General features: G+C 51.8%; 1 protein-coding gene, 1 non-coding gene and 1 pseudogene across 2 annotated transcripts; 1 reads left to right on the top strand and 2 right to left on the bottom strand.

The window, feature by feature from the left end:
* Positions 1-25: 25 nt before the first annotated feature.
* LOC132594325 (uncharacterized) lies at positions 26-5,264 on the bottom strand (annotated as a pseudogene).
* Positions 2,336-2,442, top strand: LOC115848351 (U6 spliceosomal RNA). The gene has a single exon (XR_004037654.1). It is a non-coding gene; the product is annotated as a U6 spliceosomal RNA (small nuclear RNA).
* An 824-nt stretch (positions 5,265-6,088) lies between the features above and the next one.
* Positions 6,089-18,098, bottom strand: SPATA32 (spermatogenesis associated 32). Its single transcript, XM_060291231.1, has 6 exons — positions 18,060-18,098; positions 17,862-17,958; positions 8,892-8,946; positions 8,027-8,081; positions 6,719-7,710; positions 6,089-6,173 (listed from the first exon to the last, which is right to left on the bottom strand). The coding sequence occupies exons 1-6, from the start codon at positions 18,096-18,098 to the stop codon at positions 6,089-6,091; spliced, it is 1,323 nt and encodes a 440-aa protein (XP_060147214.1).
* Between the last annotated feature and the right edge of the window lie 765 nt (positions 18,099-18,863).

The following is an 18,863-nucleotide window of genomic DNA, read 5'->3' as shown; positions in this document are numbered from 1 at the left end:
AATGTGTTTTCGCTCAGCAAACGCTTTACTTGTACAAGTTCTTCATAGCAGGTCTCTGCAAACAGGCTGGAGAGGGGGAGAAGGGCTGCTTCTGCACTAGAGTTGGGGGGGAGGGAGCCAGCTTCGAAGGGCGCGTATACCCTAGCGTCTGGCCCACGAACCCTGCGGAAGCTCGGAGGGGGCGTGCAGAGGGTCAAGCCTGCTGCTCGGGTTAGAGACGCAGGGTTAGCGCCACCTCAGTCCACCTTTCTGCCGGCCCCGCCCCATTTCCGTCAGTCCCGCCTCCTACCTGGGTCCCCGGCCTCGTTTTCTTATGCCCCGCCGTATCCTTAGTCGCGCCCTTGAGTGATTTATTGCATCTCCGCCAGTCAGGTCCCAATTTCTTGGAGTTCTTCCACTCTTCGCCTGCCCCGCCCCTCCCCGTCTGTCTGCCCCGCCCCTCACACGGCCCGCCCCTTATCTGCAGGACCCGGCCCCGCCCGCTGGCCCTGCCTCTTTCGTCTTTCACCTTGGCCGAGCCGCCCACGGTTGGGGCGGTGCTTGGGTTGGCTGGGCTGGTAGGACTTGGGAAGTCGGACGTCTGGGCGCCGGGTTCGGTTCCGCGTGTGGAATTCTGACTGCGTCCGCCCGTTCAGGTTAGGTATCTGGGAGTAGGCGCTGCGCGCACCTGGGGCGAGGAAGCCGGTAGGAGGAAAAGGAGCGGCCAGTTCTGAGAGCGGGTCCCGAGAAAGAGTCCCCAGTCCCGCAGGTCCCCGCCCAGCCTGGGGCGCACCCGCTTTGTGCAGTCCGTGCAGCGAGCACGCCAGCTCGGCACTGGAAAGGCCGCTAAGGTGCGCGGCCTGGCGGAAGATCGCGAGGCCCGCCTGAGAGCGCGAGGTGCGGCCGTGGCCGCCGGACCCGCCCTTCCCGTTCGAGCTCAGCCGCAGAGACCGCTGCTTCTTGGAGTAGTGGCTTGAAGGAGGAAAGTGGGTAGCCGCCTCAGACAGCGCCTCCCCCAGTCCTCTCCATCTCACCGGTGGGGAAACCAAAGCAGGACAGAAAGCCACTTTGGTCTGGGGGCAAGTTGGGACCCAGGAAACTGACCCAGAATTCAGGGCTCCCGTCTCTGGGCCAGGGACATCTGGGGACTCCTGCAGGGGCAGAGTCTGCTCCCCCCATCTTGGGCCCTGAAGCTGGGTCCAGTTGTGCCCACCTCATCACCTCCTGTACCGACTTGAAGGGCACAAAGCCCAGACTCAGCTTGAACAGCATCTCTAAGAAGAGCGTTTGCAAGCCCTGGGGATCACAGACCCCGCTGTTCCTCACCTTGCCTAGGGCCAGAGAACATGCGGACAGGTAAGGAAGAGCCTCCCCCTGGCCAGGTCCACTCCTGCCCCACCAGCCTTGCCCCTCACCCAAGCACTGAGCGAGTCGGTGGCTGTCAGTGAGGACAACCAGGAAGTCTTTGAAGCTTACGGTTCCATCACCTGGGAAGAGAGAGAGGAGGGGGTGCCGAAGGTGCCCACCCCGCCAAAGCCCTACTCTGCGTACGCGTTAGGGGCTTGCCAGCAGTTCGAGGCATAGAGCATCCAGTCCTGCCTCTGGCCAAGCGTTGTCCCAGGTTGAGTGGGGGAGAAATAGCCCTTGCCCTTGGGAGCCCCAAGTCAGGATGATTATCACAACAGGAATGTTTAGGGGCTCCGGGATAGGCATGTTGATCAGGGCAGGCTTCCTGGAAGAGGGAAATTTAGAATAGGACCAGGCCCAGGATTTTGTGGGCAAGGGAGGCGTTCTTCAGGGCTAGAGGTGGGAGAGGACAGGCGGGCAGGGACAGGGTCACCCACCATCCAAGTCTGCCTGCCGTAGAACCTCACACATCTCCTGCGGGCTTAGCTGGACACCCACATGGCACTGGGCAGCTTTCTGCTGCGCGTGTCCGTGGTGCCTGTCGGGCTGGAGCTGAACAGTTTGAAGACATCCTGGAATGCTGAGGGTGGGGAGGGGGGCAGGTGGGCAAGGTGAACCACAGGCACAGGAACCCTGAGATTCACCCACTCTAGCTCAGATGGGACTGAGGACTTGGGTTCACCAACCCCCTGTGCATTGTAACTTAATGGAGAACAGTGGCTGCTGTGTGTTGGCACTTGTTAAGTGTCCATTCAATTCTCATGTCCAAAAATTGAACTCAGGGCCCAGGTTCGATCTCTGGTCAGGGAACTAGATCCTGCATGCCGCAGCTAAAGATCCCGCATGCTGCAATGAAGATTCCCGTACGTGGCAACGAAGATCCCGCGTGCCGCGACTAAGACCCGGTGCAGCCAGATAAATAAATAAATATTTTAAAAACAACGACAACATGCTCACTTCGGCAGCACATATACTAAAATTGGAATGATACAGAGAAGATTAGCATGGCCCCTGTGCAAGGATGACACGCAAATTCATGAAGCGTTCCATATTTTTTATATGTACATATATATAGCTGATTCACTTTGTTGTACAGCAGAAACTAACACAACATTGTAAAGCAATTATACTCCAATAAAGATGTTAAAAAATAAATAGATAAAATATATGTAACATAAAAAACATGTAATGACCATTCTCAGTTCACAGGCAGTACAAAAAGAGGCCAAATGCTGGACCTGGTCCAAGACTTGTAGCTTGCTAACCCCTATGTTACTGTATATCTGTTGCAATTCTAAGGATCTATAAATATTAAATCATTCTAGTGATCCTATGAAAAAAAACCCAAACAACAACAGAAACAAACAACAAAATAACTCATGTCCAAGGCCACACCACCAGTAGGGGCACTGCTGGGCTTTGGACTCGGGCAGTCTGGCTCTGGAGCTACGATGCCGAGAGGCTCCAGGAGCCCTGCTGGCACCTGGCCTGTAGTAGGCACTGCAAATTATTATTATTATTATTTTAACATCTTTATTGGGGTATAATTGCTTTACAATGGTGTGTTAGTTTCTGCTTTATAACAAAGTGAATCAGTTATACGTATACATATGTTCCCATATCTCTTCCCTCTTGCGTCTCCCTCCCTCCCTCCCTATCCCACCCCTCCAGGCGGTCACAAAGCACCTAACCGATATCCCTGTGCCATGCGGCTGCTTCCCACTAGCTATCTATCTTACGTTTGTTAGTGTATATATGTCCATGCCTCTCTCTCGCCCTGTCACAGCTCACCCTTCCCCCTCCCCATATCCTCAAGTCCTTTCTCCAGTAGGTCTGTGTCTTTATTCCTGTCTTACCCCTAGGTTCTTCATGACATTTTTTTTCTTAAATTCCATATATATGTGTTAGCATACGGTATTTGTCTTTCTCGTTCTGACTTACTTCACTCTGTATGACAGACTCTGGGTCTACAATGGAATATTACTCAGCCATAAAAAGAAACGAAATTGAGCTATTTGTAATGAGGTGGATAGACCTAGAGGCACTGCAAATTATTGATGATGAATAGAATGATTCTGCTTTGAGGGGCCCCTGCCAGTATCAGGGCATGATCTTTGCAGGGACATTGGGTCCCCCAAATGTAGAAATGATTCCTTCTACCCCTACTCCCACAGCTCCAAACCCCAGCGGGGCAGGGACCTCAGATTCTTGTTTTCCATCCTTTCTCCCAGTTTCCCTTCTTCCTTTCATCCTGTTCGTCCATCCACCATCCATCCATCCATCCACCATCCAAATACCTTGCTATCCACCAATCCCATCCCTCCTTCCCTCCTTCACACACACACACACACACACACAGAGCAACAAGCCCTGGGATTGCAGAAATGAGCAAATTAGGCCGGCATGGAGAGGTTACAATACAATCACTGGTTTCTCACTGTGTCCCCAGCCTCTGGGCAGGCAACTCCATTGTATTCTGCTCCGAGCACCCCCTAGTTTTCCTCCCTGCTCCCAGCCCTGAGGCCCTCACCTGCCAGCTGCCCGGGTGTCAGGGGTAGCAGATTCTTGTCTGCAAAGCTGCCTCGTGGGAAGGAGGCTGGAAAGGCTTTTGTACCTGCTGCAGAGAGATGCCAGGGCCAGGCAGGCCTTTCCCCAAACCCAGCACCCCAGGCCTGGCCTCAGTCCCTGTTCTCACTTCTCAGACCCAGCGCTTGGGCCTGTCTGTATTGTACGGGTGGCCGCAAGGCCCTTGAACTCCCTCGCCGCCTGGGAGGGCTGCTCAGCCCGTGGCTGTGGCCGCTGCTGCTTCTGTCTGGGTCAGCAGGGTACGCGCTGCTGCAGCCTCCTCCCCTGCGTCCTCCCGGCCTGCTCCTCTCCTGGGTCTCACGTGAGCAGTCTTTGAGGCTTCTGTGGAGGCCTTGGAGGCGGGGAGAAGACAGGGCCGAAGGGCCCAGCCCACTTGAGTGCCCGACTCCAGGGGACCTGAGACCAGACCTGTGGGTGCACAGCTTCCCCTCCCAGGACCCGCGCCGCCCCCGCCAGCCTGCAGCCACAGTCCTCTCCCTGGGGGATTCCGGGGGCAGTAGCTTGGAGGAGTGGCGGACCTTCCCCCTGCCCACGTCACCTGGACGTTCTCTTTGCCGATGGTGATATCTTGGTCTTCCATGCTCTGCTGCCTGAAGGGCAGTCACAGGCTCGGAGGCCGGTCCAGTGTCCCAGGTCCACAGTCCCCAAGCTGGCTTCCGGGTGGATCTTAACAACTTTTGGCAGGGGTGCCCTTCTCCCTCCCACTGGCCTGCGCCTCTCTGCTGGGGAACCTGCAGTTTTCGTCTTTTGTGTTTCTGCCTCCCTTAAGGCACGTAAATTTGTGACTCCACTTGGAAGCTAACAGGATGGCTGAGGCCCAGGGGAGAAGCAGGCCCCAGAGGCCCCAAGTCAAGGCGTGGGAGGGTGGGATCTAGCCAAGTTGGGGCTGTGGCCCACCTTACCCCAGGACCCCCGGGAGGGCAGGGACCCTTCCTCCAAACGACGCAAACCCACAAACCACATTAACAAAATACTTTGGGAAGATGCATCCCAACAGCCAGACACTCACCTCTGGGTCTCTTCATCCTTCCTTCCAGCCTCCTGCCCCCTTCTCTGGCCCTGGCCCATTCTTAACTGCTCACCCCTTCCTAATCCCATTCTCCCAGGCCCTGGGCACCTCCCTCCTCAGCCCCGTCTCAAGGTGGGGCAGGATTCTGAGGACCTGCAAGGTGGAGATTTCACTGCATCGGGAGCCTTGGCCCAGGGTAGGTCTCAGGCTCACCAGGTCCCAAGCCTCGATGCTGCCTCCCCTTCTCTTCCTCCCCAACTTCCCTCTTCCTGCCCATGTCCATCCCCGCACTCCAAGTTCTCTTCCCTCCTTTGCTGCCCTCTCCTCTTCCAGAAGCTTCTCCACATTGCCTGTCCTCCCCTGCCGTGGGGAGGCTTGTGCGTTTGTGTGCATGTGTGTGAGTCACAGGTCCTGTGTGTGTGCCTGTGTGCACAGCACGTGTGGAACATGCTTCCTCGATCTGCATGTGGCTGTGTCATGCTGACCATGTGTGTAACATGCTGGTCAGCTGCTGGGGTGTGTGTGTGTGTGTGTGTGTGTGTGTGTGTGTGTCTGGGTTGCATGCAGAAGTGCATCATTACACATGGGCTCTCCCCTACGCTGGAGGTACCTCGGACTCAAGGCGGCGGCCCCTGGAGGACCAATCCTTTAGCTTCATTCTTGCCCTCCTTCAAGCCCTGGACACCACCCCTTTCCCATGCCAGGCCTTCCCCATGGAGAGAAGCAGGAAGAACTCCTTCCAGAAGCCGTCTCACCTGCCCAGCCCCACCCCCAGCAGGCTCTCGCCTCAGGCGATCCCAACGTGCCCCCCTTTTACATCTAAGAAACAGAAGCCTCAGAAAGGGCACCACTGAGGCCTCCCCTAGTCACGAGTCTGCTGCTGGCTGGGAGGTCCGGCTGGGTGCAGGGGAAGTGGGACCACCCATGGGGAGTGAGCAGGCACAAAACAGGGCTGGCAGAGCCCCCAGGGGGCAGGGGCTGCTGGGGTAGCTACAGTGGGGGTGGCGTCCCTAAAAAACTCGAGACCAGGATGCCGCAGCCAGAGGAGTTCACTGGTCCAGGAGCATTTGCACAAAATGTCTGAGCCGGGGGCCAGCACCGTAGGCTTTACTGGTTTTGTCTAGTCTTCTCTGGGGAAGTGGGGGACGACAGCTTAAAATGGATTTTCAGCAATAATGGACCCCCTCCCGAACTGCAACGCAAAAGAGAGAGAGAGAGGGTCACTTGGGCCTTGGTGGGAAGGTCAAAAGAGAGGGGTGAGCCCAGAGGCCTCTCGGAGGAAGGCCCTGGGGCTAAGAGGGCCTCCTCCTGCCATGCGGGTGGGCGGCTGGTGTTCTGTGGTGTTCATTCAACACCAGGAAGCACGGGGTGCTGGGGAACCCCGTTTCCTCATTCCTGGCTTGATGGAGGTGTCCTGGGCCCAGAGCTGGGGCCATCGGGTTCTCAGTAGGGAAGATACTAGCCTGAGCATTTCCAGTGAGGGTGAGGCTGTCTGTGCTCTGGGTGAGAAGCCCCCTAACGCTAGGACGACATTCTAGTTCCCTCTTTGAACCCAGGTCCTTGTCCCTGCCCTGAAGCAGGTTGAGGTCTTGAGGTTGAGACATCACAGCCCACCCATCCCCCAGCCAGTCCCTCATTCCACTGTCCCCACCCCCACCTGGCTGTGTGAGGAATGGGGCCACCTGCACATCATAGCACAGCCCCCTCCCGGGGGAGCTTTGGGCCAGCCTCACTTACTCTTTCCCGGCTCCTTGCGGCTGAGGGGACATGTTTGGGGGCTGGAGAAACTTCACCTCCCCTTCAATGGTGGCCTTCTTGAACCCTAGCTTGCTGAAATCAAGGTAAGGGTGAGGGAAGTGCTTGTCTTCCTGCTTCGAAGCATCGTGCGGCTCCCTGGTTTCTCGTGGTTCCTCTGGTGGCTTCTCCAGCGCATCCTGAGGGAGGTTTTCCTGCTCTGGCTCGTCCACAGTGGGCTGGGCAGTGTGATCCACAGTGGGCTCTGTGGAAAGCGTCATGTCCATCTGGAGTGGGGCTTTGATCACATGCCCCAAATTGGGCAAGTCCATCCTGCTGGAGGAGGCCATGGCCAGGGAAGATGCGAAGTCGATCAGCTCTGCCAGGCCGATGGTTTGTGTGGAGGCGGACGGCTGGGGGCTTGGAGGCTGCTGGGAGACTTCGTCTGGAAGAGCTGGCTGGGCACTGGGGGCCTGGCTCTGCTTCTCGGAGCACACAGTGTCCTTGGGGGCCGACGGCTGGTCTGGGTGGCAGGCGGTCTCTTTTGTGCTCTCCTTGATGGGCTGCATGCTGATCGCCTGTTGCAGGCTGTGTTCTGAGGCCTGGACGAACTTGTCTGCCCAGAAGAAGTGTTTGGAGGTCTGCACACAGATGGAGCGGTGGTCGGTGGATAGCGGGTCCTCCTCTGTGGTACTCGGGTAGCTGGAGATTGACCTCATACTCCATTGGCTGATGTCCTGCTGCATTAGCCCCTCCATGTAGGGGTGGAGTGACTCTGTCTTATACCCCTGCGGCTCAGGGTCTTCACTGAAGGGTTCCAAGTTAACCACCTTCATCTTGGGCTCTGTGTCCAGCTTGGCCTCGGGCTGGAGCATGACAACCGGGCGCATCTCTGGCTGCGGGAAAGGCTTGGGCTTCCGTTCCGGCTCCAGTTCTGGGTCTAGGCGCGGGACCTCTTTGTCTAGGGACTCCAGCTCTAGCAATTCTTTCTCCAGCTGAAAGGTTTCAACAGAAAGCTGAGGAGGCGCCTGCCCCCCAAAGTCCTCCCCGACACCCATTCCCTGCCCTGCCCCCCTCGTGCTTCTTCTCACTTCCTTTCCCACACTTGCCTCTTCCAAGTGACCTGCCTAGGGCAGGGAGGCGGTGTGGGCAGCTGGTGAGGGCGGGTGTGCGTGCTCGTGCTGACATTGGTGCCAGGGTCCCAGAATTGTCCAGGGTAGGGGCTGGTCGGGCTTTAGAGAAGACATGCCCCAAAGAGCCCTGCCCCTGGACCCCCACCTCCCCATAAGATGTGACGCTGCCCATTGTTACCTCCATGTCATCTTCCTCTTGTACTGACTGGAACTGGTTTTGGTTTATGCCACCCCTAAGACAGAAGGAGACAGAGTGGGTGACAGGGCTCCGTGGGGTGGCTTCAGGGGACGGTGTCTGGAGCCCTTAAGACCCGAGCTGGCAAGATGCCCTCAGCTCACTCCCCTGTCTGTGCCCACTCCCACCAAAAATTCCAGACTCACTCTCAAACTTCAGTGAGTTCTGGAAGTGCCTAGAGAGCTGGCCAAGTTGCCCCCTGCCACCCGCAAAAGAGGGATACAGTTGGTTGGAGGTGAGGCCCAGGAATCTTCATTTTAATCCAGCATCCCAGTGAGCCAGTGCCCTTGAAAGCGGCTCCCCACAGAAAGAAAAGCCCAGAGCAACGCCCTCTCCGGGACCTGCCCGCTCTCAGCTTGGCAGATCTGAAATGCAGGGGTGCGTATGGAGGGTGCCCTTGGTTCCTGTTGGTATTTTGCCATCATCTTGGCCGTCCCCTTCAGTGCTCAGCCACTGTGACCCCTCTCCTTCCTTAGGCAACTGCCCACCCTTCCCTTGGACAGCTGTCCTCAGAGAAAGGCAGCTCTAAGGGGTCAGGTCCCATCCATGTCTTGGGTGCGCCCCACCACCCCTCAGTCCTCCTCCAACATCAGGGGCTGGGGGCAGAAGCAGAGGAGGATATGACCCCCACCCCCTGCTGCCTTTTGGCCTGGATACTGCCCTTGGGGAGATTTTGGAAACGGGCAAGATAGAGGAAGATCTTGGGTGGGTACACATGAAAACCTCACAGCCATGGCAGCTGGTGAGGGCTGGTGATCTTGGAGGGTTGGGGAGAGGTCCTACGATGATGGGGGGGACTAGTTCTCACTGTGTATCCACAATGTCCACCGACTCCTTGTCACAGCAGGGAAATCCGTTGGCACCTGGCAGGGAGAAGGAGGTGAGGGCAGGGGAGCTGCAGGCGGGGACAGTCCCTGAGGGGTTCTGGAGTCCGGACTGAAGGTGCTGCTCCAGCCACCCCCTCCCTCCCTGTCCCTCACCTAAGCCCATGTGCCGTCCCCTCCTCCACGTCTGCTCCCTCCACCTTCCGTGATCCATCACTGTCCTCCATTAGGGCGAATACTAACCGCGGTCACTTCCCGTTCATTGAGGGCTTCTAGCCCAGGTATTGTGAGGAGCACTTTATATGCTTCAGTTCATTGAATCAACACAAAAAATGAGAAGAGGTTCATTTGCCCAAAGTCCCTCAGCTGATCATTCAGGAAGTCAGGACCTGATGCAGATTTCACTCAAGAAACTCTTTACTCCCCTGTCCCGCATGCCGTCCTACCCTGGAGCCTACAACTGTGTGGGGTTCCTCATCACACCCCAGATGAACTTCACCTTTCTCCATTCCTGCCCCTCTGCCTCCTTTCTCCACTCTCTCTGGCCAGGCTTCAGATTTGCCACTCACTCTAACCCTGGCCTCTCCTGCCCTGAAATCTGTCCTCTCTTCCCCTGGCTTCTCACACCATCACACCCTGGGGTCATCCATCTCCAACTCTGGGCCAGAGTTCTCACCCCAGGTGCTTAATTTGAGGTGATGCTGACACCCATCTGGTTATTTATGAGCTCCAGTCATCCTCTGCAGGAGAGACTGACTCCCTGGGGGAGCCCCCCCACCCCGCCCCAGTCCCCTTCCTGGAAGCTTGTATCTTTTATTGCAGAAGCTTCTTTTTCACCTTTTGGGGATAGGAGCCACCAGGCTGTCCCATTCTCTGCTCCCTAGCGTACTGGATAGAAGTTGTTGGTGGGGCCATCATGGCAATGGGCAAGCTGAATCCCTACGAGCCTGGAGTGTGGCAGGAAGTGACAGCCTTGGCTCTGGCTGAGAAGAATTGCTCCCAGGATTAGACCAGAAGGATTAGAATGTGCTGTGGCCTCTCCCTAGAGATGTAGAGGCTGGAGAGTGTCCTTGAATGGCTGGTGTTGTTCCTGGGATTTGGCTTCCTCCATGTTCAGCCTGGGCCTGGGATCCAGAGTGCTGGGCTAAGAGTACACCAGGGACAGGCTCACAGTGGTGGGCTCAGTGGTCTCTTCGGAACCCATCACCTCCTTGACCACCATGCTTCCTTCGACCATCCCTTGGCTTTCTCCCCACGTCTCGCTTCCTCTGCAATTCTACCTGCCCCAAATGCTGCTGTTCCTCAGGCTTCTGACGTCAGAGCCTTCTTTTGCTTGCTTTACAAAGTTTCCCTGGGAAATTTAATCAACACCTTCAGCCTTAACCCTTCCATAAACAGCAACTGGATATGGATAGAAGGGGAGAAATTATTATGGTGTAAACCTCATTGCAGCACTGGGGGATGGAAGCAAAAGTCTGAGGTTGATTCAACTTGGGGCCTCTGTACCCAACTTGGGGATGTTCTATTAGGGATTCAAGTGACATTCTGTAGTGCGTGAAATCATTTCAATGTCCAATTTTGGGTTGCTATTATATAGAAATGTATTGATCTCGTATCCTGTAACCATCCTAAAATCTTATTAGTTCTAGTAACTTTTTTTAGATTCCATAGGGTTTTCTATGTAAACAATAATGTTCGTGACTCAACAGTCTTACTTCTTCATTCCCAACCTGGATGTCTCTAATTTCCTTCTCTTGCCTTATTGCACTGAGAATAATCTCCAGTAAAATGTTGAAGAGAATTGAGAGTGGACATCCTTGCTTTGCTCCTGAGCTTAGGGGGAAAGCATTCAGTATTTCACCATGAAGTACAATGTTATAATTTTTCTCATAGATGCCCTTTATCAGGTTGAGGAAGTTCCCTTCTATTCCTAGTTTACTTAATTTTTAAATAGGAAGGGATGTTGGATTTTATCTGATGCTTTTTCTGAATTTATTGAGATTATCATATGGTTTTTCTTTTATATTCTGTTAATATATTATGTAAGTTATATATAGCATATATTATGTTAACATATGTTACATATTATTCTGTTAATAATTCTTTTATAATTTGTTTATGGTGAAATAAATAGATTAAAACATTTATTTATTTATTTATTTATTTATGGCTGTGTTGGGTCTTCATTGCCGCATGTGGGCTTTCTCTAGTTGCGGTGAGTGGGGGCTACTCTTCGTTGTGGTGCGTGGGCTTCTCATTGCAGTGGCTTCTCTTGTTGCGGAGCACAGGCTCTAGGCGTGCGGGCTTCAGTAGTTGTGGCACGTGGGCTCAGTAGTTGTGGCGCATGGGCTGAGTTGCTCCGCGGCATGTGGGGTCTTCCCGGACCAGGGCTCAAATCCATGTCCCCTGCATTGGCAGGCGGATTCTTAACCACTGTGCCACCAGGGAAGCCCTAAATTGATTTTTTTAGATGTTAACTCAATCTTGCATTCCTGGGACAAATCTCATTTGATCATGATGTATTATCTTTTTATACATCGTTGAATTTGATTTGCTAGCTTTCAAAAAGGATTTTCACATACATGTTCACGAGGTATATTGGTGTGTAATTTTCTTTTCTTATTATGTCTTTGTTAGGTTTTGATACGCTGGCCTCATAGAATGAGTTGAGAAGTATCCCCTCTTCAATTTTCTGAAACAGATTGTGTAAAATTGATATTATTTCTTCTTATTTTTGGTAGAAATCACAAATGAAGCTTGTGGACCTGGGCTTGGAGTTTCCTTGTGTGAAGATTTTTAATTACAAATTCAACTTTCAAAAATAGATACAGGGCTATTTAGCCTATCTATTTCTTCTTTTTTATTGTGGTAAAATATACATAGCATAAATTGCCCTTTTAAAACTATTTTTAAGTTTACAGTTCAGTGGCATTAAGTACATTCACATTGTTATGCAACCAACACTATCCATCCCCAGAATATCTATTCTTCTTGAGTCAGCTTTTGGAGTTTGTAACGTTTTTTTAAAGGAATTTATCCATTTCACCTAAGTTGTCAAATTTATTGGCACAATTTTTTCCTAATATTCCCTTGTTATCTTTTTCATATCTAAAGAATCTGTAGTGATGTCACCTCTTTCATCCCTCATGCTAGTAATTTTTGTCTTTCTTTTTTTCTTGTTCATTTTGTCTGGAGATTTATCAATTTTGTTGGTTTTCTTTTTTTTTTTTTTTTTTTTTTGTGGTACGCAGGCCTCTCACTGTTGTGGCCTCTCCCGTTGCGGAGTACAGGCTCCGGATGTGCAGGCTTAGCGGCCATGGCTCACGGGCCTAGCTGCTCCGCGGCATGTGGGATCTTCCTGGACTGGGGCACGAACCCGTGTCCCCTGCATCGGCAGGCAGACTCTCAACCACTGAGCCACCAGGGAAGCCCTGTTGGTCTTCTTGAACCAGCCAGAGATATGTCGGATCCCTGTCTGGTCACCCTAAAGTGACATCTGCCAGGTAATAGGCTCCTGAAGTCATAGGTTCCCAATCAGCTTTTTATGATTTCACTATTACACATGAACAACCAAGCATCACCAGGCATTTGAGAAAACTGCTAACATAGGAGTGACAGACCAAGAGAAAAAAGCACTCCAGAGTACGAGAGGTAATTTGAGAAACTGAAGGAAACTGAAAAATTCTGATCATCTTCAGAGATTCAGAAATGAAGATATTCAACAATATATATTGCATCCAGAAAACAAGAACAGGATACTATTTAAAAAGAATTCAGAAAAGAAAGAGCTTTTTGGCAAATAGAATTGGAAAATAAAATACAGAGAATATTCCTAGAAAGTAGAACCAAAATATCAAGACAATGTGAGAAAAAAGGATCAAAAGGAAATCTGGGGCTTCCCTGGTGGTGCAATGGTTAGGAATCTGCCTGCAAATGCAGGGGACACGGGCTTGAGCCCTGGTCTGGGAAGATCCCACATGCTGCAGAGCAACTAAGCCCGTGTGCCACAACTACTGAGCCTGCGCTCTAGAGCCTGTGAGCCACAACTACTGAAGCCCACGCACCTAGAGCCTGTGCTTCACCACAAGAGAAGCCACTGCAATGAGAAGCCCGCACACCACAATGAAGAGCAGCCCCCCACTGATCGCACCTAGAGAAAGCCCACGTGCAGCAATGAAGACCCAATGCAGCCAAAAATAAATAAATAAAATAAAGTTAAAAGGAAATCTAATTCTGGGTTATAGAAAGGGGATTCAGAAAGAATGGAGAACATGGAGAAGAAAAGAGAAATCAATATTTCCCTGAGCTGAAGGATGTCATTGGCTTAAAAGTGTTTACTGAATGCCCAGCACTACAGATGTCAAAAGATCTTTGTTGTAAAAGTTCATTGCACCAAGAACAAAGGATTCCTAAATGTTTCTAAGTGGAAAAACAAGTCACCTACAAGGGGAGGAGAATCATACTGGCAGCAGAGTTAGCAACAAAGCTTGTCTTTAAAATTTCTGAGGAAAATGGTTTTTAACCTAGAATTCTATATCCAGCCCAACTATCAATTCAGTCATGGAAAACTCAGAAAATTTACCTCCTCTTTTTTTTTTTGGGGGGGGGAAGTTATTTGAGGATGTGCTAAAGCAAAATAAAGGTGTAAAACAACAGAGTCAGGAATGAAATAGTGTGTCCACCCCCAGAAAGAAGCTAAGTCCCAGATGTTAACTGTATAGAGGCCTACAACCAGTACACATTTGTGCAGGAGAATAGAGGATCCTGGGCAGTAGGTCTCTGAAATAAAGAAGACCTGACAAGGTAGTTGGCTAGATGTAGAGGTTGAAGAAAACAAAGACTATAATAAAAGCAAAGAGTACAAGGAAAAGGCCACTAAAAACTCCAGGAAAAACAAAAAGCTGTATGAGAAAGAAAAGGTAGTTGTGGTAACTTTTCTGGCCCTGCAGTGAACAGTTGTTATGTAGTCACAATAAGGTAAATCCTGTTTATTAACTTTCAACTTTTAGAATCAATATATAAACAAAATTTGGAAAACATAATTATGGTTATGGGACAATATGAATGTTACCAACCTTGATATTAAAAAAACCAGAAATACAGGTTAGAGGCTTTGGGAGGTGTAAGGCAGGGAGGAAAGCTGAAGGGAAAGGTAGGGTCACTACAAACTTCATCTTACTATGTGTGGTGTCAAAAGATATTCTCTAAAGTTGATGAAAAAAATAAAGATATAAGTATATTAAATTTACAAAAGTTATCAGCATATCTAAAAACAATTGAAGTTGGGAGGATGGGGGAGGGTGGCGCCATTAGAGCAAGAAAGTGGTAATGTCTAGAGCTGATAAACCAAGAAAAAGCCTGTGAGCTTGTAGAGAGATAAGAAGGTAACTAGGCAGAAAAACTGTTCACGTGAAACAAGAGTGGTTGCTCTGAGGAGTGAGGCTGGGGGTGTGTGGTATAGGGGATTCTTGTTTCTCATCACTGAATAAGCTCTTCAGTCCTATTTAACCACATGCATATATTTCTATGATAAAGTTAAAAGAAAATGTTGAGCCCCAGGTACTGGCCAGGCACTGTGCTATGGGCGGAGGAGATAGTGATGAACATACACAGTCCCTGCCCCCTTGGAGCTTTCAAGCCTGTGGCTGTGACTGCAGGAGACCCTCCAGTCTCTATTTCTTACTCTCACTTCTCCTGAGTTCTAGACTCAAACTGCAATCACTGATTACACATTTCTCCTTCAGGGGCCCTCAACTTCACCTTGTCCAAAACACTACGGATTCCTTGTCAAAGCCTGGAATTCCCCTGTTTCCTATTGTGACGTTGCTCAGGATTCGCCTCTTCGTGAAGACCTTCCAGATTCTACCTCGAGGTGCTGAGCTAGGGACTCCTCGTCCAGTTGCCCCCACCCCACCTCACCCCTGCAGACTTCTATCTAAGCACACAGCTTCTTTCTGACCCTCAGTTAGAGGTGGGTCGGGTGCGTGGGTTTCTCACTTTGAATCTCTGATCCTCTACACAGAGAGTCAGATATAATGTGGATGCTTAGCAAAGGTCTGTGCAAAAATACGGTTTCCTTATCCCTCTCACCCTGCCAAACCCTGCGGTGTATCCCCCATTTCTGACCTCAACTTCACACCCTGGTGTCCAGACTCTAGCCTGGCCAACACGGTTCTGCATGTCTGACCTGTCTTCCTCTCCAATCTCTCATCTCTCGATAACCTCTGCCTGATTCATCCTTCATCCTATCACCCCAATTAGAGACCTGGGTCATTTGTGACCCTCTCACTTCCCCAGCTTCTGGCCTTCCCACCACCGCTGTTGCTGACCTTCTCTTCTGACACCAAAGTCAACACAAACCCAGGACTCACTACCCCTCAAAACTCAGCTCTGAGTGCTTTGCACACATTCGATCCTCAGAGCCACTCTATGCACAGGTGGCCGCGACTCTCCTCTTACAGATGAGGAAGCTTGCACAAGTCACACAGCTCTTAAGAGCAGTACCATGACCTGAACACAAGTCGGACTGGCTCCAAACCCTGTGGTGCTAACCATTGTGCTGTCTGAAATTTCTTTAGGCCTCTAGATGGACCACTGAACCATGTGCCCCCACCCCCATCCCCACTGGGCATCTCAATGACTGCAGAGTGAGCCTGCTGCATCACCCCTGCCTCTGCTCACGTCTAGACTCTAGGGTGGCCTCAAAGATCCTGCATGGTCTGACCTCTGCCTTCTTTTTTCATCTCCTGGCATCCAGTTCCTTGCCTTGCCCCAAGCCCAAGACACCCTGGAGCATGGCAGGGTCTTTTGTGTCCCAGTGCCTTTGCACATGCTATTTCTGATACTCAGAAAGTCTCTCTCCTGACAAAATCCTGCTCATGCCTGACAGCCCAAATCTCCATTGTCGTCGTCTCAGTGATAATCCTAGCTATCCAACCTACCTTTTAATTTTTAGTTAACTCATCAGACTCAGGGCCTAGCACAATGCTAAGCCCTTACAAATAATAAATGCTAGCGAGGGTGTGGAGAAAAAGAAACTGTCCTATACTGTTGGTGGGAATGTTCTCACTATGGAGAACAGTATGGAGGTCCCTTAAAAAACTAAAAATAGAGTTACCATATGATCCTGCAATCCCACTCCTGGGCATATATCTGGAGAAAACTCTAATTCAAAAAGATACATGCACCTCAATGTTCATTGCAGCACTATTTACAATAGCCAACGCATGGAAGCAACCTAAATATCCATGGACAGATGAATGGATAAAGAAGATGTGGTGTATATATATATATATATATATATATATATATACACACACACACAATGGAATATTACTCAGCCATTAAAAATGCTGAAATAATGCCACTTGCGCAACATGGATGGACCTAGAGATTATCATACTAAGTGAAATAAGAGAGACAAAGAAAGACAAATATCATATGATATTGCTTATATGTAGAATCTAAAAAAAAAAAGATACAAACAAACTTATTTACAAACTAGAAAGAGACTCACAGGCACGGAAAACAAACTTATGGTTACCAAAGGGAAAGCGGGGGCGGGGGGTAGGGATAACATATACACACTACTATATATTAAAATAGATAACCAACAAGGACTCACTGTATAGCACAGGGAAGTATACTCAACATTTTGTAATAGCCTATAAGGGAAAAGGACCTGAAAAAAAATATATAACAATTACTGTGCTGTACACCTGAAACTAATATGACATTGTAAATCAACTATACAATTAAAAACTAAAATAGGACTTCCTTGGTGGTGCAGTGGTTAAGAATCTGCCTGCCAGTGCAGGGGACACGGGTTTGAGCCCTGGTCTGGGAAGATCCCACATGCCGCGGAGCAACTGAGACCGTGAGCCATAACTACTGAGCTCGCGTGCCACAACTACTGAAGCCCACGCATCTAGAGCCCGTGCTCCACAACAAAGAGAAGCCACCGCAATGAGAAGCCCGCGCGCCCCAACGAAGAGTAGCTCCTGCTCGCTGAAAGCCCGCGCACAGCAATGAAGATCCAACGTAGCCATAAATAAATAAATAAATTTATAAGTAGATTTATAAATAAATTTATAAAATAAAATACTGTTCTCTGCTGAGATTAAAAAAAGAACGAAAAAAGAAAAAAAGAGTAAGTCCTGAAGGGGTTGCAGTAAATGTTGCAGGAGTGATTTAAGTTGTTTGCATCAATTTGTTTGCCTTAGGCATTTGGGACGGGGGGGGGGGGGTGGTGGGGGTGGGGTGGGGTGGGGGGTGGGGGGGAAGCTGCTCTCTGGTAGTTGGTTCTTGGCACATTTTGAAGGCTGGCCTATGTCCTCCTGGGAGAGAAGGTCTTGAGAAGAAATCTTCCATTTCGGGGGAGGGGGGGATCTGAGCCCCCATTATTAGAAACCTGGGAGATCCAGGGCCCTGAGGGGCAAACATCTTTGCTTGTTGGTACGGAGAAGAGTGCAAAGCACAACGGATGCGCTCAGTAAACATCTGTTGAAGCAGATTGCTTTTCCTTGCACAAGCTCCAAGCATCAACCAGGAACAACTTGATTTGATTTGGGGGTGGTTCTCGGCAGTTTGGGATAATTCATGTGTCGTTTCTGGGCACAGGGCCACTGCTCTTTCTGGGTACCCTGAAGCCCTCCAAGAACCCGCCGGGTCTGCAGCCTCCACCCCTCGGTGTGCACGTGTGTACACACACGCTTGTGCACCGCGCAGGGCCAACGCTGGGTGGGTGTGGTGGTCAGGGTAGCACCGCCCCTCATCCTCGCTGGGATCGTGAGGGTTTTGGCTGGGGTCGACCTTCCTTTCAGGCGCCAGGCAGGGGCCCCGGCCAATCCCCGCCCCCGGCGCCCCGCCCCTCACTTTAACTTTTCCCGCCCGGCCCCGCCCCGGCCGTCCCTCCGCGCCCGGCCCCGCCTCGCCGCGCGCCCGCCCGCTCCCACCTGTCACCCCCATGCTGACCGAGGCTCTGTCTGAGAGGCGGGGAGCGGGCTGGTGGCTGCTAACGCCTCCGCCTCCAGTGCGCTCCTTGGTGGCGGGCTGTGGAGGGCGGTGGAGATGCCGGGGGCGCCGGCGTCTGTGATGTCGCCGCCTCTGTGACATCCCTGCCGCGACCGCTGCGGGCAGGGAACAGCGCTCACGATCCCGGCGAGTGGGTGGGCTTGGCGGTTGGGGGGCATCTTCCGGAGTGGGCTGCCCCACCTCGCCCCGCAGCCAGCCGGATGCCCCTCTCCTGGAGACATGGGGCGGCCCTGCTCTCTGCAGCAGGCCCAGATTGGTGGAGGGCGGCGACCTGTAAGCCTGGGGTCTGCTAGGCTGAACTTTGCACCTGCCCTGGGCACACTGGCACAAGGCCGCTGCCCCTTCTGTGCGCCCAGGACCCTCCAAGAACCTGCTGAACCTGCCACCTTTACCCCAAGTTGTGCACGTGTGTCCAGTGCACACACACAGGGACACAGCTTTGGGGTGCAGAGCCAGATTAGATAAGGCACCCTGTGCGCTGGTGGCATCCATCCTCAGACAGGTCCTCTCCCATCACCAGGGAACCGACTTTGGGAAAGTCATCTCTGATCACCTGCAGACACTTGGGTGGCTGGAAGGGCTGGGAGTGCAGGCTCACTCCCAGTTCAGTTCCCAGGAAGCCAGGCCTCAGGGACAGAGGAGTGGCGGGGGGGGGGGATGTCTTTGTTCTGGGCATGTGGTCTGCCCCCACCTAACCCTGCTGGGTCAGTGCCCAGGCTCGACACCCTCCTCCTCCTCCCCTCAGCCTGGCAGTGTTCTGCCAGGGACTTCCCTGCTGTCACCGGGTGGGGCATCTTGCCTAACTGGTCTGAATGGATAGCTCAGAGGCGGAACTGGAAGCACCAACCGGGAGGAGTGGTGGGAAAAGCAGCCCCATTCAAGGGCTGAGAACAGTCCTTGCCTACGGGGCAAGACTGGACAAG

The sequence above is a fragment of the Globicephala melas genome, chromosome 20 (genome assembly GCF_963455315.2).
Source record: "Globicephala melas chromosome 20, mGloMel1.2, whole genome shotgun sequence".
Classification (NCBI taxonomy): Eukaryota; Metazoa; Chordata; class Mammalia; order Artiodactyla; family Delphinidae; genus Globicephala; species Globicephala melas.
Note: the sequence above shows the minus strand (reverse complement) of the source record. Positions and strands in the feature narration are given on the sequence as shown.

Excerpts from the sequence above, each read along its gene's own strand:
- SPATA32 (XM_060291231.1), bottom strand. The coding sequence starts at position 18,098 with ATGCCCCCCAACCGCCAAGCCCACCCACTCGCCGGGATC. Across the intron at positions 17,959-18,059 it reads CCCACCCACTCGCCGGGATC|CCCGCCACCAAGGAGCGCAC; the intron begins GTGAGCGCTGTT and ends CGCCCTCCACAG. Across the intron at positions 6,174-6,718 it reads CCGCAAGGAGCCGGGAAAGA|TTCGGGAGGGGGTCCATTAT; the intron begins GTAAGTGAGGCT and ends TTTGCGTTGCAG.